Genomic DNA, 27,257 nt, shown 5'->3' with positions numbered 1-27,257 from the left:
AAAAAAGTTTCACTTACCAAATGGATGCTCAGCTACCACAGTTTTTGATTCAAGGGGTTTGCTGACACCAAATCTGTTTTCTGAGCTTATTCGAAAACTGTACTCCTGGTATTTTGTAAGATGAGTGACTTTGATCTGTGTACGTTTTACACTGGAATTTACCAGTTGCCATGCTGTTGTTCCAGATTCACGTTTCTCTACAATGTAGTTTGTAATGTCACTGCCACCATCATCTTCAGGTTCTTTCCAGGTCAGCACACAGGATTCAGAAGAGACAGATGATATTTCAATTGGGCCAGTGACTGGACCTGGCCTTCCTATGACTACCACTGTGACAGTAAATGTTTTCACACCAGCGGTATTTTCAAGTGTGAGGTAGTACTTCCCAGAGTCACCTCTCATACTGTCCTTTACAGTAAGTGTTGTTCTGTCTTTTGTTGTCTTGATGGTCACTCTCTCAGTTTCCTTCAACCTCATCTCCTCAAGTTTCCATGTCACTTTTGGAGCTGGGCGGCCACTAATAGGTATATCAATAGTAAAGGTGCTTCCAGCCTTGCATGTTATGAGCTGTCTGCTTATTTCACTGAGATCTGCTGTTGGTTCAATTTGTGGCTCCTTAATGATAACAGAAGAGAAAGCTTCTCTTGGCTCACTGTAGCCAGCATCATTCCTGGCCTTGACCCGGAACTCATATTCAGTGTTCTCCACCAGGCCTTCAACAGTGAAAGTAAGTTGTTTTGTTTGACCAGCTTCAATCCAGTAGTCAGATCCTTTTTGTTTCATTTCAAGAAGGTATCCAGTAACACGACTACCACCATCATGGTCAGGTTTAAGCCATGCTAAAACTACAGAAGATTTAGTTGTATCAACAATATCTAGTCTCTTAGGTGGAGCAGGTTCTTCAGTGGCTATAATTGGTTCCGTCAGTTCACAGGGTTCACCTACACCATATTCATTTTCTGCCGACACTCGGTAGTAATACGGGACACCTTCTGCTAGATCAGTGACCTTAAAGATTTGTCGAGTGCATTTTGAACTCACCACTTGCCAGCTACGACGGCTTGCTTCCCGTTTTTCCACAATGTAGTGATGGATACGTGAACCTCCATCCAAAACAGGAGCATCCCACATTAAAGTAATAGATCCTCGAGTCACATCCTTAAATGTAATAGGACCAGGTGGACCAGGAGTGTCCAAAACTTTGACAGTGAATGTAATTGACTTACTTCCACTGTTGTTTTCCACAGTAAAGACATACTTGCCAGCATCATTTCTATTGCATTCCTCCACAGTCAATGTGCTGAATGAATCAGTTGTTTGAATGTCAGCACGCAAGCTAAGATTTGCATCTGCTTTGGACCACACAGCAGTAGGAACAGGCTTTCCAGAGAAGGCAATAAACAGACGAATGCTTGCACCTGCTCGTACAATATGAGTCTGCTTGAAGTTTGCATCAATATCAATTTCAGGTGCAGAAAGCCTGTCCACAGTTTGGACTGAAGCAGGAACTTCACAGCTTTCTCCTTTTCCAGCACCATTGACAGCACTAACTCTGAATTTATAGTGTTCTCCTGCCTCCAAATCAACAACAGTATATTTAGTAGCAAGAACGGTCTCCGCATTGACTTTCTGCCATGCTTCTAGGTCAGCTTTGCACATCTCAATAATGTACCCAATTATTTCCATACCTCCATCAAAAACTGGCTTGGTCCACTCTAAGCTTACACTAGTCTTCGATGTATCTGTCACCTTTACAACATTAGGAGCACTTGGTGGGCTCACGGGTTCTCTACATTTAATCAGCTTTGAAGCATCACTTGGAGGTCCAACTCCTGCAGCATTTTCAGCCATGACACGAAATTCATACTCATTGCCTTCAATAAGGCCAGTTACTCTGTATCTGTTCTCAGCAATGGGCCTCTTACTGGATACTTTAACCCAGCGCATGCTCTTCTTTTCTCTCCTTTCTAGAATATACTCATTTATCTCACTTCCACCATCTGAATTTGGTCTTGCCCATGTGAGTGTGATACTGTCTCCTGTTACATTCGTGGGCTCTGGAGTTCCTGGGGCATCAGGAAGAGCTAAAATAAAAATAAAAAGAAAAACATCATTAGAAATGCAAAATGTTAACTCAACAGTTACTTCTACAGAATGAGACGGAAACTTACTGTAAGGTATTTGTGCTGTAACTGGATCAGACTCCAGTGGTCTGCCAACTCCAAATTTGTTTACTGCAGAGACACGGAACTGATACTCATTGCCCTTTATTAATTTAAGTGCAGTGTAGCTGCAAGCTTCACACTTGTCTTCAACTAATGCCCAAGCAATCCTGCTGGTTTCACGTTTTTCAATTATGTAGTGGGAAATAGAAGCACAACCATCATTAGTGGGAGGTTCCCACCATAATGTCACTTTTTCTCCAGTAATGTTTGTGAATCGTATTGGTCCACCAACTTTTCCTGGTGTATCTGCAAAATTAAAGGTTTAGAATTAAAATTTGCTGGCACTTAGATTAAAATTCTATTAAAAAAAATAGAGACTGAAAGTGTTTGGTGCAGTACCTTGTATTCTGAATGTAATATCTTCTCGTTTAGTTCCTGATGCATTTTTGGCTTCTACTGTGTACACTCCACGATGATCCCGAGTTGCATCTCTAATGAAAATTGTGCTATATCCAATAGCTGTAGTTATTTCTATACTCATTGTTTTTTCAATCTCCTTACCATCTTTAAACCATGTCACCTTAGGTACTGGACGTCCTTTGATTAAAGCTTTAAGTCTAATGCTCTCTCCAGCTTTAACAGTAAGGCCTTCAAAGTGCTCAGGGCCAAATTCAATTGTTGGAGCAACTAAAAAAGGAAAACATAAATCAATTCTCATATAGCTAAGTAATTTTTCCTGATACTATTTTAAACACAGTAATTATAAACGATTGTTGTATAAAGAATTATGACCTGTAAACTTATTTTTCCTGTTAGCAATCCGTGCAGCGGATTACCATAGGTGAAATACATTAATGTTTGTTGTTACAGCATGTTAAGCTGAGTCAAATTTTCATTTCTAAATTACTCAGTGCATCAGATTATTAGTCTATTATTCCTTTCCAACTTTTCTGTTGCTTCTTATCCAACACATGTGGAGTGCCATGACTTTAAGCAAAAGTATCTGGAAACTCTGATTTCCCTGGACAGGTTTAAATTACTCTGGATACCTTCCTGAAGGTCACAATCATCAGAAACTTTGGAAAGGAAAACTACAGGGCCACCATCCAGAATAACTATCTCTGCCAAGTCCGAGAGTACATGATATGAACTGTTAAAGTTGCCACAGAGTAACAAAACCATAACTACATCAAAACATATTGTAGGATGATATTTCATTTTCAAATAAATCCCAGCAAAATTCTATTTATAAGACAAAAAGAAGTCTATTAGTACATTGAATAAAAAATTACTGCTTTACTCTAATATAGCAATTGGTTACCTATGTCTACAAGATTTAGGTCTTAAATTTAGCTCCTCCCATCTTGCACTCAAACAGAAGTGATTCTGAGTTGGCTGGAAGAGCAGTCATGGATTCCTCCCACTTTGGCCCACATCTTCCAGAAGCTCTAGTTGGCTTCAGTACCCAAATACAATCATATTAAGAAATCTTACCATTTTCATCTCTGGTCATGATATAGCCTGAAGACTGTGAAGGTGGGCTAATTGTGCCAACAGCATTTCTTGCAAGAACTCTGAATTCATATCGGTCACCTGGACTGAGTCCTGTAACTGTATATTGGCATTCACTGACATCAGTAAAGTTGCATCGGAGCCAACGGTCTTCACTTCCTTGCCGCTTCTCAATACTGTAGGCCACAATCTTACTGCCTCCATCACGCAGTGGGGGGGTCCATTTAAGAGTGACTGTTTCCCTGGTGACATCAATGTAATCAGGAGTACCAGGTGGGTCTGGAAAAATAAAATAAAATAATTTATTTCTATTACTGTTCACCATAGTCTACAGAACCAGAATTTTCTTGGGTGAAGTGTGACTGGTCATTCACTCACCTACTGGAGAAACTGCCAAAGTAAACTTGCTTGGCTCACTAGCTCGGCTTAGACCAGCAGTGTTTTCTGCATATACTTGGAACTGGTAATCCAGGCCTTCAAGCAGTCCAGTAATTCTGTATTCTCTGTTAGATATTAATGCAACATTAACCTTCTGCCACAAAATACTGTTTCTTTCCTTCTTTTCAACATGGTATCCAATAATCTCCGAGCCGCCATCATAAACAGGAGCATCCCAAGCTATGGTCATTCCATCAGCAGTTACATTGTATACAACAGGCTTGCCTGGGGCACCTGGTGGTCTAAATTGATGCTTTGCCACAACGTCTGCTGAGACAAGAGGTGGGCTTACTCCGTATCTGTTTTCCGCACGAACTCTAAACTGATATTCAGTGTCTTTAACAAGGTTTGGTACTTTGAAAGTTGTTCTAGCAGCACTCGAGCACACCAGCTTCCAGTTCATTTGTGAAGTTTCTCTTTTCTCAATACTGTAGCCAGTAATTTCTCCTCCACCATCATCTTCAGGAGCTTCCCATGACAAAACTACACTATCTGCTTTGATTTCATCTAGTCTTAAAGGTCCTTTTGGCTTAGATGGAGGACCAAGAGTGATGACAGTGATTGGAAATGTTTTTCTGCAGATGACATTATCAAGAATCAAAGTATATTTGCCGCCGTGTTCCTTTTTCACATTCTTGATACTTAAGGTTATCTTGTTTTCAGTTTTCTTGAAACGAAGCTGTTCAGTTTCTTTAAGAGGGAGGTTGTCCTTGAGCCAGCTCATTGATGGCTTAGGTTTACCTTTATAGGGCAATTCAATATGCAGGTTATGTCCAATTCTTACAGCAATTTGACCTCCAGGAATGTCAGAAAGGTCAGCTTCAGGTGTTATTGTATGTTCTTTCACTGTAATGGGTCCAACCATAACACTATCACTCATGCCCTTTTCATTTTTTGCAAAAACTCTGAATTCCATGACAGAAAGTTCTTTAAGTTTTTCAACTTCAAATTCACAGCTCTTGCTTGTGCCTGCATATGTCCATTCTTTTTCTTCCTGCAGCTTCTTTTCAATAACATAGTCTGATATAATGCTACCACCGTCATAGTCAGGTTTGCTCCACTGCAGTTTAACAGACGTCTTTGTAGAATCTTTCATGGCTAGGTCTTTTATAGGTCCAGGTACGTCTGCAGCTTTCACTGGTTCAGACGTCTCACAAGGTTCACCCAGTCCAATTTCATTTTCAGCAAGAACACGGAAGAAGAATGCAGTCTTTTCTGACAGGTTAGTTAGCTTAAAAGTGGTATGAGAACACTTTGTTGTTACAGTTGACCAGGCCCTCTTTGTAGCATCTCTTTTTTCCACAACATAATTTGTTATTTCAGAACCACCATTAATGAGAGGTGGCTCCCATACTAGTGTAACTGTTCCACGAGAAACATGCTTAAGCTGTAGCTTCTGGCAGGCAGATGGTGTGTCAAGTACTTTTACATTCACAAATGACGATTTCGGTTCTCCAACTCCATTTTCAATTGTAAGAACATATTTTCCTGTATCATTTCGAGTAACTTGAGGAATAGTAAGTAACGTAGATGATTCTGTGTTCTGGATGATATATCTTTCATCAGTCCCAAGATTCTTGTCACCTTTTCTCCATGTGACAGTTGGAGGAGGTCTTCCTTTGAATGGAATTGTTATTTGCACATCTTCACCTGCTTTAGCAACGATAGAGGTCCGGAGGGCAACATCCAGATCGATTTCTGGTGCCACTGTGGAAATAAATAAAAATGAATAATGCATATTTGGAATATAAAATAAAAAGTGCTTTGAAAAATCAAAACACAGAAAAGTGGTAAGTCACTGAAAGGTACAGTACCAAGAATATCTTTAGCTTGAACAGGTTCTGTCATTTCAATAGGCTCTCCTTGTCCAGCAGAATTTATAGCAGACACACGGAAATAATAATTAACACTTGGCTGAAGGTGGGATACAACATACTCAGTCGTTCTCACTTCTCCTTTAGTGCTGACTACAGTCCATTCTTGCTCTTCACCCTCCCTTTTCTCAACCACATAGCTTGTAACTGGACTTCCTCCATCATAGGCAGGTTTAATCCAGCCAAGGGTGACAGATGTCTTCGTTGTATCCACAACCTTCAACTTTGTTGGTGAGCCTGGTTTATCTGTAAGTTATAGTTTAAGAAAAAAAATATCAAAAACATATTAATAATAAAAAGGAAAAAAAAAAATCTGTCTCAGTTACATTTATGCAAGCCACCCTAATTGCTCGCTGTCCATTGATCTCTAACCAATTAGATATATTGCAGATTGTCTCTTACCAACAGGATCTGCAGCTTTGTAGAAGTCAGAAGCTTCAGAGAATGGACCTTGTCCAGCTGCATTGACAGCACAAACTCTGAAATGATATTCGCTATTTTCAGTCAGACCTGTTACTTTCTGTCTGGTGTCACGAATGGTTTCTTTAGTAACCTTGAACCAACTAAGACTTTTCTTGTCACGTTTCTCAAGAAAATATCCTGATATTTCATTGCCTCCATCAACAGTGGGCCTATTCCAGACAACAGTCATAGAATTCTTGGTTATCATTGTGACTTCTGGTACACTAGGTGGTCCAGGTGCAACTGAAATAAAAATACATATATATTAGTTGATCAATACCATATACAAATAATACACAAGATGATTCGGTTCTATTAGCTATTTTAAATGTTTCTTACCAAACGAATTTTTGGCTATAACTGGTTCAGACTCCAGTGAATCACCAACTCCAAACTTGTTCACACCACGGACACGGAACACATACTCATTTCCTTTGATGAGTTTTGTTGTAGTTACAATACACCCCTCCAGTTTTTCAGAAATTAAAGACCATACAACCCGACTTGTCTCCCGCTTTTCAACAACATAGTGTGTTACAGGTGCACCACCATCATCTGCTGGAGGGTCCCACATTACTGTAATCTTTTCAGCAGTGACTGTCTTAAACTGTATAGGTCCACTTGGGGGTCCTGGCTTGTCTGTGGAAGGTGCAAGAAATCAGATGTAAGTATTTATTAGTAGATTACTGTTTAATAATGTAGTACAGTCATATCTCAAGACATACCAAGTATTTGTACTCTAACATGGGCTGATGCTGAACCCATGGCATTCTTCAGTTTTAATTCATAAGTTCCACTGTTGAGTCGGGTTGCATCCTTGATGAGTATAGAAGCAAATTCTGTTGTGTTTTCCATTGAGAGTAGTGCACTGGTTTGTACCTCATTGCCATTTTTGAACCATTCAATTGTAGGTACAGGCTTTCCTGAGATGCCTAGTTTTAATGTAACTGAAGTTCCTGCTTTATATTTTACCACTTCTGTATATTCTGGTGGCACATCGATTTCAGGTGCACCTGAAGAAAAAAATAAAGAAACAAACAAACAAACATAGTTATTTTAAACTTGTATTTAATGAAAATAAAATAATAATACTTTTTCTAAGCAATCAGTTACAGGCATTTTATAAATATTGGTTAAAGTAAAGCTAGCATGCATAACTTAAATCAGAATCCTGGAACAAGTTAGAACTAACACTACCGAAAAGGCAACCAAATGTATAAATATTATCACTTTGGCCATGGACTGACTTCCATTGTCAAAATAATAAAAATATCATAAGACTGTAAAAATGCAGATACAGCCAAAGATGCTCATTACAACCATGCCCAAATAGCTCAAAATCATTCAAGCTTAGTAAATCAATCAAGGTAAACTAGCTTTCCATATTAAAAAGGCTCTGGTTCTGCAAAATAGTGCTGCCATTAAGCTTTCTAGTAACATCAAATGATACCATTATATCATTACAAAACACTTACCATATGTATCAACACATGTAATAGGACCCACTACATCTGACGGATTACTAATGGAACCAACGGCATTTTTAGCAAAGACACGGAATTCATAACGAGAATTCTGTGTCAGACCAGATACTGTGAACTGAGTCTCAATAACATTGGTGAAGCTAGCTTTTGTCCATCTGCCATCTGGAAGATCACGTTTTTCTACGATGTATCCAGTGATCTTGCTACCACCATCAAATGCTGGCTTCTTCCATGACAGAGTAATAGCAGTCTTCGAGATATCTGAGACACGAACATTTCTTGGTGGTTCTGCAGTAGGAAATATGAAAGCATTTGTAATAAATAACAGAGTATTTGTAATAAATAACAGCTGTTTTGGCTTCCTGTACAAGACAGAGTATCATGGGGGTTGGGTAAACATTACTTCAGTAGTTGGGTTTCTTTATCTTCTAGAGAATACATACCACAAGCATCAATTGCAAGGACTGGATCAGATGGATGACTTGCTTTTCCAATGCCAGCTGCATTTTCTGCATAAACTCTAAATTCATAGATAAGGCCAGCACTGATGGTGGTGACTTTAAAGTGAGTTGTACGAATGAGGGTCTTGTTAGCCTTCTGCCATAATATACTATTTCTGTCCTTCATTTCCAGGTGGTATCCAATGACTGCACTGCCACCATTAGTGACTGGTTCATGCCATCCAACAGTAATACTCTCTCGAGTGACATTAGTGACCCATGGTGTGGAAGGAGGACCAGGGGTAGCTGACGATATCAAAAGAATTGATTAATTGTTAACAAAATGAGACTTCAAACATCTGAACATTAAAATGTTGATGTACAGTGTGAGAAATGTATTACTTACTGTAAGGAAGCTTGACAACCACACATTGTGAGTCAATGTGATCGCTAATGCCAAAACGGTTCTCAGCTTTGATGCGGAATTGGTATTCTTCTCCTGTTGTAAGCTTCATGACTTTAATAACAGTTCTAGCCACGGTTGCAGACACTTCAGACCAGGCAGCAGTGCTTGTTTCTCTTTTCAGTACAATATAGTTGGTAACTTGACTTCCACCATCATAAGTTGGTGGCTGCCATCTGAGTGTTATACTCTCTTCAGTGATATCACTAAGGACAACAGGACCAACAGGAGGACCTGGTCTATCCAACACAACAATATTAACGAATGACTTTGTGGTGCCACTCGAGTTGGCAGCAGTAATGTCATATCTGCCAGCATCAGCAGCTACGCTTTCTTTAAGGTTAATAATGAAACTTTCTGCTGTAGTTTCGGTGTGAAATCTCATGGTAGGTTTAATTGGGACACCATCTCTTGACAATGTCACCTTTGGCAATGGTTTTCCAGAAACTGGAATTTCAACTTTCAGGTTTGAACCCGCTCGAATATACACAGTATTATGAGGGAAGCCCTTCATGTCAATTTCAGGAGATTCTGAAAAAGAAAATATTTTCAAATCATTAAAAATATTATCTCTTTTGAAGTATGAACCCAATTTATTGTATATAAACTTTTGTCTCATGTCAGGAAGCTTACCTAATTGTTCTTTAACTGTAACAGGGAGCAGTAGTTCCTTAGGATCACTTAAACCTGCTTGGTTTTCTGCAGACACTCTGAAGAAATAGTCAACGTTCTCCTTAAGACCATGGACAACATGATGAGTTGTCTTTACAACTGCACACTTAACCCATTTTTGCTGTCCTTTCTCAAGAGCTTCAATGAGGTAGCTCACAATTCTGCTTCCACCATCATGTTCTGGTTTTAGCCATGAAAGAGAAACACTGTCCTTTGTGACATTTGTTACTCCCAGTTTTTCTGGTGGGCTGGGTTTTTCTGACAACAACAACAACAAAAAAGTTTAACAGCTTAAGCAATATAGGAAGTATTTCCTTTTTATGTTACAATTACATAGGAATGCCACCTGGATTGGGAAAAATATTTTTAATGAATTTGTATATTAGAAACATTTTAAAAACATTTTAAGTAAAATGCAAGCAAAACTTCACATTCAAGCTACTACTTAGCATTTCCTTTTGTAAAACCACAGACATAACCCCCACATATTTACCTTTCTTACAGTTAATAGATTTAACATGTTTTTATATTATTTGGAAGTAAACATTTTAGAATATGTATTGCTACATAATATTAAATTATTTTTATTAGTGAAACATACCTGTTATTTTAGTTCCCTCCTTGGTCTCACAAGGCATTCCAACACCATACTCATTTTCTCCAGAAACTCGGAAGTAGTAAATAGCACCTTCTTGTAAATCAGTTACTTTATATGACAGACGATGACAATTATTGGTCACAGTGACCCATGCTTTTTTGCTAGCTTCTCGTTTTTCGATAATGTAGTTCTTCACAGGTGCCCCACCATCATTTTCAGGAACATCCCATGATAACACAGCAGATTCTTTAGTCACATCTTTTGCTGCAATATGAGATGGTGGGCCAGGAGTATCAAGAACTTTGACAACTAAAGTCAAGGTAGCAGTATTGAGGATGTTTTGTAATGTCAATGTATATTTTCCAGAATCATTTCTTGTTGCTTTTTCAATAGTAAGAGATGTGCGATTATCTGAAATATCAATGCTTGCTCGTGTACGGAGATCAGTATCTGGTTTGTTCCATGTTACATTTGGCACTGGTTTGCCTCTGAAAGGAACTGTCATTGTGAATGATTCACCAGCCTTTACAATTAGTGTCTTCCGCATTTCACTATCAATATCAAAAGTAGGTTCCTCCTCTCTTTCTTTTGCCACCTGAGGTTCTGAGATATCACTTGGTTCACTGACACCAATTTTATTGATGGATCTCACCCTAAAGACATACTCAGAGCCTGATGCTAACCCAGTTATTGTGTACTCTGTACCTCTTAAGTTCTGAATAGCAGTTGTCCAGTCAGTTTCATCAATTTTCTTGTATTCAACTGTGTATGCAGTTACTGGAGCACCTCCATCAAATAGTGGTTTTGTCCACCCAATTGTGATACTTGACCTTGTAGAATCCATAATCTTAGGTTTAGATGGGGGAGACGGCAGGAAAATTGGATCTTCTGCACGAATCAATGGTGTGTTTTGACTTGGAAGACTGAGGCCAGCAGCATTTTCTGCATAAACTCGGAATTCATATTCACATCCTTCACGGAGACCAGATGATTTCACTCTTAAATCATAAACTGGCTTTTTGTTTACACGGATCCATCTTAGGCTAGTTTTCTCACGTCTTTCAATTACATAGCCAGAGATCTCATTGCCTCCATCAGTCTCAGGTCTTGCCCAGCACAAAGTGATTGAATCTTTGCTCACACTGGTTATCTCTAAAGATGTAGGTGGACTGGGAACTGTAAATGGGTCTAGGGCTTTGACAGCAACACTTTCTAGAGGCTCACCAACACCATACTTGTTAACTCCCATCACTCTAAAAATATACTCATTACCCTTCAGCAGTTTTGTCACTTTACAGGATGTTGTTCTAAGCTCTCCTTCACAAAGAGTCCATGCAATTCTACTGGTCTCACGTTTTTCTACAATATAATAATCAATATCTGCACCTCCATTTTCTTGAGGGGGTCCCCATGATAAATGACACTTTTCAGCAGTAAGGCCATTTATTTCTAATGGGCCTGCAGGTGGGCCAGGTCTATCAAGTACTTTGCAATTAATTGCCAAAGATCTTGTTCCTGCAATATTTTGTAATGTTAGTACATACTGTCCTGAATCACCTCGGATACAGTCCTTAACAGTTACTGCAGTAGTGTGGTCTGTTGAGGCTATTTCAACTCTAGCTTTTCCCTCAAGCTCTTTGCCATCCTTTGTCCATGAAATCACTGGAATTGGCCGTCCTGCAAAATCAGCATTGACTTTAAACACTTCTCCAGCTTTCACAACTACAACATCTCTGAATTTGACATCCATCATAATTCTTGGAGCCTCTACATCATCTTTTACAGTCACAGGTCCAGTTGTTTCAGACGGCTGACTGAAAAGTCCAGCCGCATTCTTTGCAATCACACGGAATTCATATCGCTGGTCTTCTGTAAGTCCACCTACATCAAAATACGTTTCTTGCACATTAGTAAAATTACACTTTAGCCAGCGACCGTCTGGTATCTCTCTGCGTTCAATAATATATCCTGTTACTTTAGCTCCACCATCATATTCTGGTTTAGTCCATTTCAGTGAGACACATGTTCTTGTAATATTGGTAACTTCTGGTTGACCAGGAGGATCACATGGATCTCTTGCAGCAACTGGTTCACATGATTTACTGCATTTGCCTATGCCTGCAATGTTTTCAGCATATACACGATATTCATATAGCAGTCCTTCATCAAGACCTGTAACTTTCATTTGTGTGTCCGGTATAAGGCTTTTGTTGACTTTTGCCCAAAGAATGCTGCTTCTTTCTTTACGCTCCAAGTGATACCCTAGTACTCTGCTACCTCCATCATTAACTGGTACCTGCCATGTTACAATCATGGAAGTTTTAGTTGCATGTACCACATGAGGAGTTCCAGGTGGTCCTGGAGGCTTAAATGGATACTCTGCCACAACAGATGGAGAATTAGTGTAAGTGCTTTTCCCATACCGATTTTCTGCACAAATACGGAATTGATATTCAGAACCAGTGGTAAGTCGAGCTACTTTAATTGATGTTCTTGCAACTGCTGCAGATACTACATCCCATGTTGTCGTGGTAGTTTCTCGCTTCTCTACAATGTAATTGCTAATATGGCACCCACCATCATATTCTGGAGGTTTCCAAGACAGAGTTACACTATCAGCACTAACTTCATCAATATGAACATCAATTGGTGGTCCTGGTCTGTCAAGGACAACTACAGTTAATGAAGCTGTTGATGATCCAGCAGTATTTGAAAGATGTAATTCATAATGTCCCAAATCTTCATTTGAAGCTTCCTTAATGAATAGCGAAGTTGAAGTCTTTGATGTCTGAACATTTACCCTGGTTGTCTCTTTTAAGGGATTCCCATCCTTCTTCCAGCTAATGGATGGAAGAGGTCGCCCTCTGAATGGCACTTCAATCTTAAGATCATCTCCAGCTTTCACAGTGTATGTGTTGAAAAGGAGCTCAGCAGATGGCTGGATTTCAATATCTTTTGCAACGACGGGGACACCAAGTTCTCTTGGATCACTTTTTCCTTTTTCATTAATAGCAATCACTCTGAAACTATACTCTTCTCCCAGGCTTAAGCCTGTTATTGTTGCTTCTAATGTTTTCACTTGGGTACATGCACTCCATTTTATACTTCCTTTGGTTTGCATTTCTACTATATAACCAGTAATTTTACTGCCACCATCACTCTCTGGCTTTTCCCATTTAATTGAAGCAGAGTTGCGAGTCACATCAACAAGAATGACCTTTGCAGGTGGAGAAGGTGGTTCAGAAACCTTAATTGGGTCAGGTGTTTCTGCTGGTAAGCCAACCCCATATTCATTTACAGCTAGAACACGGAAGTAATAACTACATCCTTCTTGCAGTTGAGTAATTTTGAAGGAATTCTTAGTGCAGTTGCTTGTAACTGAGGCATATGCTTTTCTTGTGGACTCTCGCTTTTCAACTACATAGTTGGTAATTTTAGCTCCACCATCAATAAGTGGTGCTTCCCAGGCTAGTGTTACACAATCTTTTTTCACTTCTCTGATCGTCAGATTTATGGGTGCACTGGGCGTATCAAGCACTCTGACATTAACAAAAGCTGATTTTTTGCCACTGCTGTTCTCTAAAGTTAAATTGTATCTACCACTATCAAATCTATTCACATTGTCAATTACCAGCATTGTATAGGAACTGGTGACTTCAATCTGAGCTCGATCACTAATTGTTCCTTCTGCTTTCTCCCATTTAACTTCAGGTTCTGGTCTTCCTTTGATGGTGACGAACAGACGTAATGTACCACTAGCACGTACAGTAACTACTTTTCTGAGATCTGCATCAAGTTCAATTTCAGGAGGTTCAATCTTGTCTGCTGCTATAACTGCACCAGGTATAGTAGCAGGTTCTCCTACTCCTTCTGAATTGATGGCACAGATGCGGAAGTTATACTCCTGGTTCTCTTTAAGTTTTGTTACAGTGAACTGTTTTGCTTGTAGTCCTGTTGGTGGAGTGCAGGTAGTCCATTCATCAGCAGCTGCTTCTTTTGCTTCTACTACATATCCCTTAACTGGAGCACCACCATCATAAATGGGCTTACTCCAGGCAAGGGAAACTGATGATCTGGAAGTATCTGTAATCTTTGGATTGCTTGGTGGACCTGGTGGATATAATATATCACAAGCACGATAGAAAATGGATGGCTCACTGGGTTCCCCTATACCTGCAGCATTTTCAGCAGAAACCCTAAATTCATAGAAATGCCCATCACTAAGACCTGTTACTCTGAATCGCAAGTCTGTCAGCCTTTTCTTATTACATTTTGTCCACCGGACACCATCTTTGTCTCGTTTTTCAAGTATGTAACCTTCGATTTCAGCACCCCCGTTGTCTTCTGGACGACCCCATGTTACAACCATAGAATCTTTTGTGATTGCTGAAACTTCAGGTGTTGAAGGAGGACCAGGTGGTTTGTATGGATTACGAGCCACAACTGGCTCAGACTCCAAGGGTTCTCCAGTTCCATATTTGTTCACTGCCATTACACGGAAAATGTACTCATTGCCAGCAAGGAGTCTGGTTACTTTGTGGTTAAGAGCCTGCACATCTGTAGCTACTTGTGTCCATGAAAGCCTGCTTGTCTCTCTCTTCTCAATGATATAATGTGAGATACTAGAACCACCATCATGTAAAGGTGGAGACCATGCCAAGTAGCATTTTTCTGCTGTGACACCAGTAACCTTCAAAGGTCCTTCTGGAGGTCCTGGTCTGTCAAGAACTTTTACAGTGATAGGTATAGATTTTGTGCCACCCACATTCCTGAGGTTAAGAGTATAGTGACCTCCATCTACTCTTACACAGTCCTTGACAGTAAGAGTTGTTTTTTGAATGGTAGTTTTAATTTCCATTCTTGCAGTTGCTTCTTCAAGGTCTTTACCATCTTTTGACCACGTAATGTCAGGAATAGGTTTGCCGTGGATATCAGCTTCAAGAGCAAAGGTTTCTCCAGCATGAACAACAATGACATCTTTGTATTTAGGATCCAGTGAAGCCCCCGGTGCTTCAATTTCATCTCTGGCAGTAATGGGCCCTGTACTTTCAGATGGTTCACTCAAGCAACCTGCTGCATTTCTTGCAATTACTCTAAATTCATATCGTTGGTCTTCAACAAGACCACTTACTGTAAATTCCGTTTCTAACACGTTTGTAAAGCTAGCTTTCATCCACCGACCATCTGGTAGTTCTTTCTTTTCTACAATATATCCAGTTATTTTGCTTCCACCATCATATTCTGGTTTCTTCCACTTCAGTGTGATATTATTTCTTGTAACAACAATGGCCTCAGGGCGGCCAGGTGGGTCACATGGATCTCGGGCAACAAACAATTCTGATACTTTGCTGACTTTGCCAATGCCAACAATGTTTTCAGCAGAAACTCTGAACTCATATTCAAGACCTTCTTCAAGGCCATCTGTTTTATATTTGGTGTCTGTAATTAGTGACTTGTTCTGTTTTGTCCAAAGAATGCTGTTCTTATCTTTACGTTCAAGATGGTAGCCAAGCACTTTGCTTCCTCCATCATTAACTGGTTCATTCCATTGTACAATCATATGGTCCTTGGAAGCTGCTGTTACAAATGGTGTTCCAGGTGGCCCAGGCACCTTGTAGGGGTATTGCACAACAACTGGCTTAGAGTCCAAAGGAGAGCTCTTTCCATATCTATTTTCAGCAGAAATCCTGAACTGGTATTCAGAACCTGTTTTAAGCTTTGTTGATTTGATAGTTGTTCTTGCAACAGTTGCTGACACAATACTCCATGTGGTAGTGCTTGTGTCACGCTTTTCTACTATATAGTTGCTTATCTGACAGCCACCAGTATAATCAGGTGGATCCCATGATAAAATAACAAAGTCTGCACTAACTTCATCAAAGCGCACAGGTCCTCGTGGTGGGCCAGGCTTCTCCAGTACAATGATGCTCAGGTGCTCTGTTGCAGTTCCTGCTGTATTTGATGCTGTTACTGTATATTTACCGAAGTCCTCTTTGTTGCTTTCCTTAATATGTAAGATAGTTGATGTTGATGTATCCTGAATATTTAATCTGGTTGTCTGTTTCAGTGGCTGCTCATCTTTTGTCCAAGTAATAGTAGGTTTTGGTCTACCTATAAATGGTACTTCTACCTTTAGATCTTCTCCAGCCTGTACGCTATATGTATTAAACATCAACTTGAAACTTGGTGCAATTGTCAAGTCTTCAGCTATCACAGGAACTCCAAGTGCTCGGGGATCACTTTTGCCTTTTTCATTGTAGGCAATCACGTGGAATTGATATTCCTGTCCTGGACTCAGACCAGACACAACTGCGCTGCATGTTTTGGTCTCACTAACAACACTCCATTTTTCTGTTCCTTTAAGGAGCATTTCAACAATGTATCCCAAAATTCTGCTACCTCCATCATGTTCAGGTTTTTCCCATGCGAGTGATGCACTTCTCTGAGTCACATCAGTGAGAATTACTTTTCCAGGAGGCAGAGGTGGCTCTGAGGCTTTCACAGCATCTGCGGTTTCAGCTGGAACACCAATTCCAAATTCATTTTCAGCCATGACTCTGAAGTAATAGATTGCTCCTTCTGTAAGATTTTCAACTTTAAAGCTTGTCTTGCCACACTTAGCACTGACATTTGCAAATGCCTTCCTGGTTGACTCACGCTTGTCTATTACATAGTTCTTCACCTTTGCACCACCATCAATAACGGGTGGTTCCCAAGATAATACAGCAGAATCCTTCTTTATATCTTTTACTACTAAGTTTTGTGGTGGCCCTGGTGTGTCTAAGACTTTTACGGTAACAAATGCAGATTTAGAACCACTGCTGTTCTCCAACCTAAGAATGTACTTTCCAGCATCATTTCTATCACAGTTGTCAATTGAGAGTTGTGTGTAGTTTATGCCTTTATCAATTTGAACTTTATCCGTGAATTCACCTTCTTCTCGAGACCACGTGATATCAGGTGTTGGTCGTCCCCTGAATGGTATATGAATCCTTGCAGACCCACCAGCTCTAACCACTATCCCTTTCCTTAGCTCTGAATCAATATCAAGTTCTGGAGCTTCAAGTTTGTCTTCTGGTTTAATAGTACCAGGAACTGATGCAGCCTCTCCTACACCAACCTTGTTGAGAGCACACACTCGTAGTTTATACTCCTGATGTTCAACAAGCTTTGTGATTTCAAATCGAGTAGCACGTACACCTGTCTGTGGAGTAACAAGTGACCATTCATCTTCATCTGCTTTACAGATTTCTACAAGGTATCCTTGGATTTCACAACCACCATCATAAATAGGTTTACTCCAACCAAGTGTAACTGAACTTTTGGTGGTATCTACGACATGGGCATTTGTAGGTGGACCAGGCTTGAATATGGGGTCACAAGCTTTAAAGTAAGGGGAAACTTGGCTTGGCTCACCCACTCCAGCAGCATTTTCAGCTGAAACTCTGAATTCATACTCATGATCCTCTGCTAATCCTGTAACTCTTAATCGCAAATCTGTAATTCGCCGTTTATTGCATTTTATCCATCTGATGCCTGCTCGGTCTCTCTTTTCTACAATGTAACCTATGATTTCACTACCTCCATCACTATCTGGTCGGCTCCAGCAGACAGTCATAGAATCCTTTGTGATGTTGGTAATTTCCAAGGCCTTTGGTGGACCAGGAACTACAAATGGATTTTTCATCATTACTGGCACAGATTCTAATGGCTCACCAACCCCATACTTGTTAACTGCCATAATACGGAAAATATATTCATTTCCTTCCAAGAGTTTTGTTACTTTGAGCATTGTAGGTAAAACCTCTGAAGCAACAACAGTCCATGCTAGGCGACTAGTTTCTCTCTTCTCTACAATGTAATGAGAAATATCACTGCCACCATCATGAAGAGGAGGAGCCCATGCCAATGAACATTTTTCAGCTGTAACTCCTGTCACTTGGACAGGCCCCTCAGGAGGGCCTGGCCTGTCCAGGACTTTTACGTTTACTGGTACTGTCTTTGTTCCTGCAACATTAGAAGCTTCTAAAATATACTGTCCACCATCAACTCTAATAGCATCTTTTACAATTATTAATGCACTGAAATCTGTGTTCTTTATTTCACATCTAGCAGTTTCCTCAAGCTCTTTATCTCCTTTGTACCACTTAATAGTTGGTAGTGGCTTCCCGTGAACATCAGCCTCAAGTCTGAATGTATCACCAGCATTTACAACAATTGTGTCTTTGTATTTTGGATCCATTGAAATTCGTGGAAGTTCAACTTCATCCCTTGCTGTTATTGGCCCTGTACTGTCAGAAGGTTTACTTATTGCACCTACAGCATTCTTTGCAATTACTCTAAATTCATACCTTTGGTCTTCAGTAAGCCCTGTTACAGTGAATTGAGTTTCAATGACATTTGTGAAGCTAGCTTTCATCCAGCGACCATCAGGTAAGTCACGTTTCTCTACAATATAACCTATAATTTTACCTCCACCATCATATTCTGGTTTGGTCCACTGTAGAGTAATAGAACTTCTTTTTATTATTATAGCTTCTGGGCGACCTGGAGGATCACATGGGTCACGAGCTACGTAGCACTCAGAAACTTTACTTGTTTTGCCTACACCAACAATATTTTCTGCAGAAACTCTAAATTCATATTCAATTCCTTCTTCAAGGTTAGTTGTCTTGAAACTTGTATCCTGAATAATAGTCTTATTAACTTTAGTCCACAAAATGCTGTTTTTCTCTTTTCTCTCAAGATGGTAGCCCAATACCCTACTGCCACCATCATTTATCGGTTCGTGCCATTGTATGACCATGGAGTCTTTTGTAATCATTGTCACAAATGGTGTGCCAGGAGGTCCTGGTTCTTTGTAGGGGTACTGTGCTACAACTGGTGTAGATTCCAAGGCAAAGCTTTGCCCATACCTGTTCTCAGCAAATATTCTGAACTGATATTCTGAACCAGTTTTTAGTTTAGTCACTTTCAGCGTAGTTCTTGCAACAGTAGCTGAAACTGTTTCCCAAACTGTGGTTGTGGTATCTCTCTTATGAACAACATAGTTGGTGATTTGGCAACCGCCTGTGTACACTGGAGGATTCCATGACAGAGTGATACTTTCTGCACTTATTTCATCAAACTTCACAGGTCCTACTGGAGGGTCAGGTTTGTCTAGAGTTATAATTTCAACAGAGGCAGACTTTTGCCCAACAACATTAGCCACAGTGATTTCATAAGTGCCACTGTCCTCTTTGCTAGTTTCTTTAATATTAAGTATAGTGAGATCAGTTGAATCACTAACATTGACTCTTGTTGTCTGCCTTAATTTCTGGCCATCTTTTAGCCAAGTAACAGTTAGTTTAGGTCGACCTGCAATTGGTACTTCTACTTTCAGATCTTGTCCCACTTGGATACTATAACTGTGAAAAGCAGGTCTTACATCTGGTTCAATCACCAGATCTTTGGCAACTATTGGAACAGCAAGGGCTCTAGGATCACTCTTACCCTTTTCGTTTACAGCCATTACTCTAAAAAGATATTCTTCCCCTTGAGTTAGGTTAGTAATAACTGCTTCAAGTGTTTTCACACGAGCACACTCTGACCACTTCTCACTACCCTTTGCCTGCATTTCAACAATATATTGTATGATTTTGCTGCCACCATCATGTTCAGGTTTCGCCCAGCTTAGCGAAACACTGTTTCTTGTGACATCATCCACTGTTATTTTCCCAGGAGGCTGTGGAACTTCAGCAACTTTAACTGGGTCACTGGTTTCTGCAGGGAGGCCAATTCCATATTCATTCTCAGCAGAGATTCTAAAGAAGTAGTAGCAGCCCTCCTGAAGTTGATCTACTTTCCATGAAGTCTTGTGGCAGTTTGTTACAACAGCTGCATATGCCTTTCTTGTCGCTTCACGCTTTTCAATAATGTAATTCTTTATTTTTGCTCCACCATCCAAGAGAGGAGGCTCCCATGAAAGTGTGACAGAGTCTTTAGTGATCTCTCTAATTTTTAAATTAAGAGGTGCACTTGGGGTATCCAGTACTCTTACACTGACAAAGGCAGACTTTGTTCCACTGCTGTTTTCTAAAGTCAGAGTATATTTTCCAGTATCAAATCTGTTAACATTGTCTAGAACAAGGGAAGTAAAGCTGCTAGTGGTGTCTATAATAGCTGCTTCTCTGATCTCACCATCCATTTTACCCCATTTTACTTCAGGTGTTGGACGACCTCTGATGGGAACAAACAGTCTTAAGGAACCTCCTGCACGCACATTTACAATCTTCCTTAATTCCATGTCAAGGTCAAGGTCTGGTGCCTCCATCTTTTCTTCCACAATAACAGAACCAGGAACATCTGCATGCTCTCCAACTCCTACTTTATTAACTGCACAGATGCGGAATTTGTATTCATGTTTTTCTACTAGTTTTTCTACTTCCATATGGGTATTCTTAATTCCAGTTGGAGGGGTACAAATTGCCCATTCACCATCACTTACATCACATTTTTCCACAATGTATCCCTGAATTTCAGAGCCACCATCATAGATAGGTTTGCCCCACGAGAGGAAAACTGATGATCTTGTAACATCCATGACTTTAGGATTATTGGGTGGTCCTGGCTTGTAAATAGGATCACATGCCTTATAGTAAGTGGAAGGCAGGCTTGGTTCACTAAGACCAGCAGCATTTTCAGCTGAAACTCTGTATTCATAATCATGATTTTCTATCAGTCCAGTCACTCTATATCGCAGTTCACTTATCAGGCGTTTGTTACATCTTGTCCAGCGAATACCTTCCTTATCTCGTTTTTCAAGGATGTAGCCCAGGATTTCACTACCTCCATCTGAAGCTGGTCTTTCCCATACAACTATCATAGAATCCTTGGTAATTGCGGTGACTTCTGGTGCCTTCGGTGGAAGTGGCACTACAAATGGGTTCTTTGCAAGTACTGGTTCAGACTCAAGAGGTTCACCAACACCATATTTATTTACTGCCATGATGCGGAAAACATACTCATTTCCTTCTAAAAGTTTAGTAACTTTGCAGTTAAGGGTCTGCACATTTGAATCAACAACAGTCCAAACCAGGCGACTGGTTTCCCTTTTTTCCACAACATAGTGTGAAATATCACTACCACCATCTTGTAGTGGAGGTTTCCATGACAGCATGCATTTTTCAGCAGTAACACCTGTAATCTCAACAGGTCCCTCTGGTGGTCCAGGTCTATCAAGAACTTTGACATTAACAGGAACTTTCTTTTCACCTGCAACATTCTTTGCCAACAGTATATACTGACCACTGTCAACTCTAATGGCTTCCTTCACACTAAGACTTGTTGCAAAATCAGTACTTTTAATTTCCATACGAGCAGTATTTGTCAGTTCACGATCACCTTTTAGCCACTGAATGGAAGGTATTGGTTTCCCATGTACATCGGCTTCAAGCTTGAATGACTCACCAGCATGTACTACAATTGTGTCTTTGTATTTTGGATCCATACTTATGTGAGGTGGTTCTACTTCATCTCTTGTTGTAATGGCACCTGAACTCTCAGATGGTTCACTGAAAATACCTGCAGCATTTCGTGCTATAACACGGAACTCATACCTCTGGTTTTCAACCAGACCAGTTACTTCAAAGTGGGTATCAATGACATTTGTGAAACTTGCTTTCATCCAGCGACCATCAGGTAGCTCCTTCTTTTCAACAACATAGCCTGTGATCTTACTTCCACCATCATATACAGGTTTCTTCCACTGAAGTGTTATTGAGCTTCTTGTGACAATTATAGGTTCTGGGCGACCAGGAGGGTCACATGGGTCATGTGCGGTATAGCATTCAGATGCTCTACTTGCTTTTCCAATGCCCACTATGTTTTCTGCATAAACTCTGAATTCATATTCAAGACCTTCCTCAAGGCCAGTTGTCTTAAATTTGGTATCTGGAATAGGTGTTTTATTCAGTTTAGCCCACAAAATGCTATTTCTTTCTTTGCGCTCCAAGTGATAACCAATGATCTTGCTACCACCGTCATTGACTGGTTCATTCCATTGTACCACCATACTGTCCTTTGAAACACTTGTTACAAAAGGTGTTCCAGGTGGACCAGGAACTTTAAATGGGTATTGGGCTACAATCGGCTCTGAAGTAAGATATGTACTCTTCCCATATCTGTTCTCAGCTGTGATTCTGAACTGGTATTCACAGCCAGTCTTTAACCGACATGCTTTTATGGTTGTTCTTGCAACAGTAGCTGACACAATCTGCCAAGTGGTGGTGGATGTGTCTCTTTTTTCAACGATATAATTATTGATAGAGCTACCACCATCATACTTGGGTGGCTCCCAGGAAATGGTAATACTATCTGCTGTTACTTCATCTACTTTAACTGGGCCAGTTGGAGGTCCTGGTTTGTCAAGGACAACAATATTTAGGGTCTCAGTTGCTTCACCTGCAGAATTTGTAAGTTTAACTAAATATGCTCCCACATCTTCTTTGCATGCTTCTTTTATTGTTAACACTGTGGTATTTTCTGAACTTTCAGCATTTACTCTGGTAGTTTGCTTCAATGCCACATTATCTTTATGCCAAAACACTGCTGGTTTGGGCCGACCAACAAAAGGAACATCAACCTTTAAGTCCTCTCCTGCTAGAACACTGAAAGTGGTAAATAGTAGTTTGAAAGCTGGTGGAATCACAAGATCTTTTGCAACAACAGGTATACCCAGCTGGCGAGGATCACTGATACCTTTTTCATTCTGAGCTGAAACACGGAAGGTGTATTCTTCACCTTGAATCAATCCTGTGATAGTGGCTTCAGTAACTTTTACAGTAGCACAAGTTGACCACTTTTCACTGCCTTTGCTTTGCATTTCTACAATGTAGCCCAGAATTCTGCTACCGCCATCATGTTCAGGTTTTTCCCAAGATAAGGACACACTATTTCTTGTCACATCCAACAAGGTTATCTTCCCTGGTGGAAGTGGTCTTTCTGATACTTTTACTGATTCTGAAGTTTCAACTGGAAGGCCTATTCCATACTCATTTTCAGCTAGGACTCTGAAGTAGTAGTTGCAGCCTTCTTGTAATGAATCGACTTTCCAGCTGGTCTTGTGGCAATTGGCATTAACAGTTGAATAAGCTTTTCTTGTTGATTCACGCTTTTCAACAATATAGTTTTTAATTTTAGAGCCACCATCTATGAGAGGAGGCTCCCACGTGAGTGTAACAGATGATTTTGTAACTTCTTTTATTTTCAAATCTTGAGGTGCCCCTGGGGTATCAAGAACTCTGACATTCACAAATGCTGACTTACTACCTGAGCTGTTTTCAATTGTCAGCATGTATTTGCCACTATCAAATCTATTTACATTTTCAATAATAAGCAGAGTATAAGAACTTGTTGATTCAATGCTTGCTCTATCCAAAGATTCCCCCTGTTCTCTTGTCCATTTTACTTCAGGTGCTGGTCTTCCTTTAATTGGGACAAAGAGTCTTAGAGTACAGCAGGCCCTAATAGTTACAACTTTACGTAGTTCTGCGTCAAGTTCGATCTCTGGAGGTAGCAGTCTTTCTTCAGCTTTTGGAGTCCCAGGAACAAGAGCAGGTTCTCCAAGACCTTCAGAGTTCATAGCATATATCCGGATCTTATACTCTTGGTTTTCTTTTAGGTCAGTGATGGTAAAAGAAGTGGCCTTTAGACCTACTGGTGGAGTTACAATCTTCCATTCATCTTCCTCTGGCAGTGCAATCTCAACCATGTAACCTGTGATCTCTGAACCACCATCATATATTGGTTTGTTCCATGCTATTGTAATAGAGGACCTGCTGCTATCCAGAACACGAGGATTACCTGGGGGACCAGGCTTAAACACAGTATCACAAGCTTTGTAGAATGGACTGGTTGGGCTTGGCTCACTGACTCCAGCAGCATTTTCAGCCATAACTCTGAATTCATATTCATGGCCTTCTGTTAGTCCCGACACCTTATAACGTAAGTCAGTAACAACCCGTTTGTTACATTTTACCCAGCGAAGACCAGCTCTGTCACGACGTTCCACAATGTAGTTAGTTATTGGGCTCCCACCATCAGAATCAGGATGGCCCCAACAGACAACCATAGAATCTTTTGTAATTGCTGTTACTTCAGGTGTTTTAGGTGGATCAGGTGGCACATATGGATTTACTGCAAGAATGGGCTCTGATTCCAGAGGCTCGCCAACTCCATATTTGTTAACAGCCATAACACGGAACACATATTCATTGCCCTTCAACAGCTTAGTAACCTTAAGTTTAGTTAATGGAACTTCTGTGGCTACAGCTGTCCATGCCAATCTACTGGTTTCACGTTTTTCAACCACATAATGGTCAATCTTTGCACCTCCATCATCCAGTGGAGGTAACCATGACAGCACACATTTTTCTGCAGTGACTTCAGACACAGCCAAAGGTCCTTCTGGGGGACCAGGTCTATCAAGAACCTTAACATTGAAGATATGTTTGGCAAAGCCACCGGGATTTGTTGCAGTAAGTGTATAAGCACCGCCATCTCTTCTTGAAGAATCTTTATTGATAAGAACAGTAGAGAAATCTGCTATTTTTATTTCTAATTTTGCTGTGTCTTCAAGCTCTTTTTCTCCTTTTGTCCATGTCATTGATGGTGGAGGGCGACCTGAAACATCAGCCTCAAGTCGGAAAACTTCACCTGCTTTCAGCACTAAGGTGTCTTTGTATTTAGCATCCACCCTTATCTTTGGTGCTTCAATGTCATCTCTACAAGTTATTGCATCTGATGGCTCAGAGGGCTGACTGACAGCCCCACCAGCATTCCTAGCAATCACACGGAATTCATAGGCAGTATCTTCTGTCAGACCACTTACAGTGAATTCAGTTTCTAGTATATTGCTGAAATTAGCCTTCAGCCAACGGCCGTTAGGAAGGTCTCGTTTTTCAACAGTGTAGCCAGTTATCTTAAAACCACCATTATATTCTGGTTTAGTCCACTTCAATGTCACTGCATGTCTGGTAATGTTCAGCGGTATTGGCTTACCAGGTGGATCTATTGGGTCTAGAGCAAATACAGGCTCAGATGGCTTGCTTGGCTTACTCTTGCCAGCCAGATTTTCTGCTATAACACGGAATTCATATGCAATGCCATCAGTAAGTCCAGTTGATTTAAAGATATTGCCTGATACCAGCATTTTACTCACAGTCTGCCAAAGAATGCTATTTCGTTCTTTTCTTTCAACATGATAGCCCAGAATGGGGCTTCCACCATCAGTAACTGGCTCATTCCAACTAATGGTCATGGTTTCTTTGGTGACTGCAATCACCTGAGGAGTACCAGGAGGCCCAGGTACCTTAAATGGATAGTTTGCAACGACAGATTCTGAAGTAATGGCTGGACCAATTCCATACCTATTTTGAGCTTTAACTCGGAACTGATACTCTACTCCAGTACTAAGACGAGTAGCTTTAAATATAGTACGTATCACTGTCGTTGCCAATTCAGTCCATGTGGTACTGTCAGTTTGACGCATCTCCACAACATAATTACTTATTGGTACACCTCCATCATTCAAAGGAGGCTGCCATGAAAATGTAACAAAGTCAGATGAAATTTCATCAAACTTGATTGGTCCAGTAGGAGGTCCAGGTATGTCATGAACTTGAACTGTAATAACTTCACTAACTTCTCCAACAATATTTTTAGCTGTCAGTGGATATTGACCACTATCACTTCGTGTACATTCATTAATGGTTAGTATGGTTGCAGTTGCAGTATTTTCATAATTTACTCTTTGTGTTTGCTTAAGTATCTGGTCTTCTTTCTTCCAAGTCACAGTTGGCCTTGGACGACCAAGAACAGGGATTTCAATCTTGATATTGTCACCAGCTTTGGCAATGACTGTTTTCTGGTAGATACCACGGAGGTCAAACTCTGGAAGCATCATTTGCTCCTTGATAATAACTGGTCTGCTTTCTCTTGGGGCACTTCTTCCAGCACTGTTAACTGCCATAACCTGGAAAGTATACTCTTCATTTTCAGTTAGATTCTTCACTACACAGTCCAGTGTTTTTACAGTTGTGATATGTGCCCATTGGTTGGTTCCTTTTCTTTGTGCTTCAATTACATACCCAGTGATCTTACTACCACCATCATGTTCTGGTTTTGGCCAAGCCAGGCTAACTGAGTTTCGTGTCACATCCATAATATTAAGGCTCTCAGGTGGGGATGGTGCCTCAGAAGCTCTTACTGGTTCTGCAGTTTCAGCTGGTTCACCAATACCAAACTCATTTTCAGCCAGCACTCTGAAATAGTATTCACACCCCTCCGCCAAATTAGGAATCCTGAAAGAACACTTCTGGCAGTTGGTTGTGACCGTTGAATATGCTTTCCGAGTTGATTCACGTTTCTCAACAATATAGTTGGTTATACGTGAACCGCCATCTATCAGAGGCATATCCCATTGGAGGGTGATGCTGTCCTTTGTTATTTCTCTAGGCTTAAGGTTTATTGGTGGACCTGGTGTATCCAAGACTTTTACATTTACAAAGCCAGTCTTCTTACCAGCAGCATTTTCAAGAGTCATTACATATTTTCCTGCATCGTATCTGGTGCACTCTGTGACAATCAAGAGTGTAAAAGAGTCTGTATTTTCAATACTGGCACGTCCTTTGAGTGAAACATCATCTTTTGTCCACGTAACTTCTGGAGTTGGACGTCCTCTAATTGGCACAAAAATCCGAATAGTTAACCCAGCTCTAACAACAAGTGTTCTTCTTAGCTCAGCATCTAATTCAAAGTCAGGAATCTCTTCCCGGTCTTTAATTTCCACACTTGGAATTACTGCTGGTTCTCCAACACCTACAGCATTCATGGCAGAGATTCTAAAATTGTATTTGGCTCCTGGCTGCAGATGAGCAACAACAAACTGCGTGATTCTTAAAGCAGTCCCTGTTGTATCTTTTACCCATTCTTCTTCTCCTTCCTTTTGATGCTCCACTATATAGCCAATGATGTCAAGACCACCATCATAATGAGGCTTGCCCCAGGCTAAAGATGCACTTGTCTTTGTAGTGTCAGTCACTCTTGGATTTGCAGGTGGACCTGGTGGGTCTGAAAAGTGAGCAAAAGATAAAGTACCACATTATACAAC

The 27,257-nt window shown here is 40.4% G+C and overlaps 1 protein-coding gene across 1 annotated transcript in view; it reads right to left on the bottom strand.

Moving 5' to 3' along the window:
* TTN (titin) overlaps positions 1-27,257 on the bottom strand; it is a 243,431-nt gene that overhangs the window by 18,260 nt on the left and 197,914 nt on the right. The window contains exons 271-284 of the mRNA XM_084523042.1: positions 10,112-27,217; positions 9,472-9,768; positions 8,782-9,369; positions 8,379-8,681; positions 7,927-8,223; positions 7,177-7,464; positions 6,791-7,090; positions 6,392-6,694; positions 5,930-6,235; positions 4,056-5,822; positions 3,660-3,956; positions 2,565-2,852; positions 2,172-2,471; positions 18-2,084 (exon numbers count right to left, since the gene is read on the bottom strand). Coding sequence (XP_084379168.1) covers positions 18-2,084; positions 2,172-2,471; positions 2,565-2,852; positions 3,660-3,956; positions 4,056-5,822; positions 5,930-6,235; positions 6,392-6,694; positions 6,791-7,090; positions 7,177-7,464; positions 7,927-8,223; positions 8,379-8,681; positions 8,782-9,369; positions 9,472-9,768; positions 10,112-27,217 — 24,507 coding nt within the window. The remainder of the gene's footprint in view (positions 1-17; positions 2,085-2,171; positions 2,472-2,564; positions 2,853-3,659; positions 3,957-4,055; positions 5,823-5,929; positions 6,236-6,391; positions 6,695-6,790; positions 7,091-7,176; positions 7,465-7,926; positions 8,224-8,378; positions 8,682-8,781; positions 9,370-9,471; positions 9,769-10,111; positions 27,218-27,257) is intronic.

This window comes from Aythya ferina (genome assembly GCF_964211825.1).
Source record: "Aythya ferina genome assembly, chromosome: 6".
NCBI classification, from domain to species: Eukaryota; Metazoa; Chordata; class Aves; order Anseriformes; family Anatidae; genus Aythya; species Aythya ferina.
This window is presented reverse-complemented; position numbering and strand designations above follow the sequence as displayed.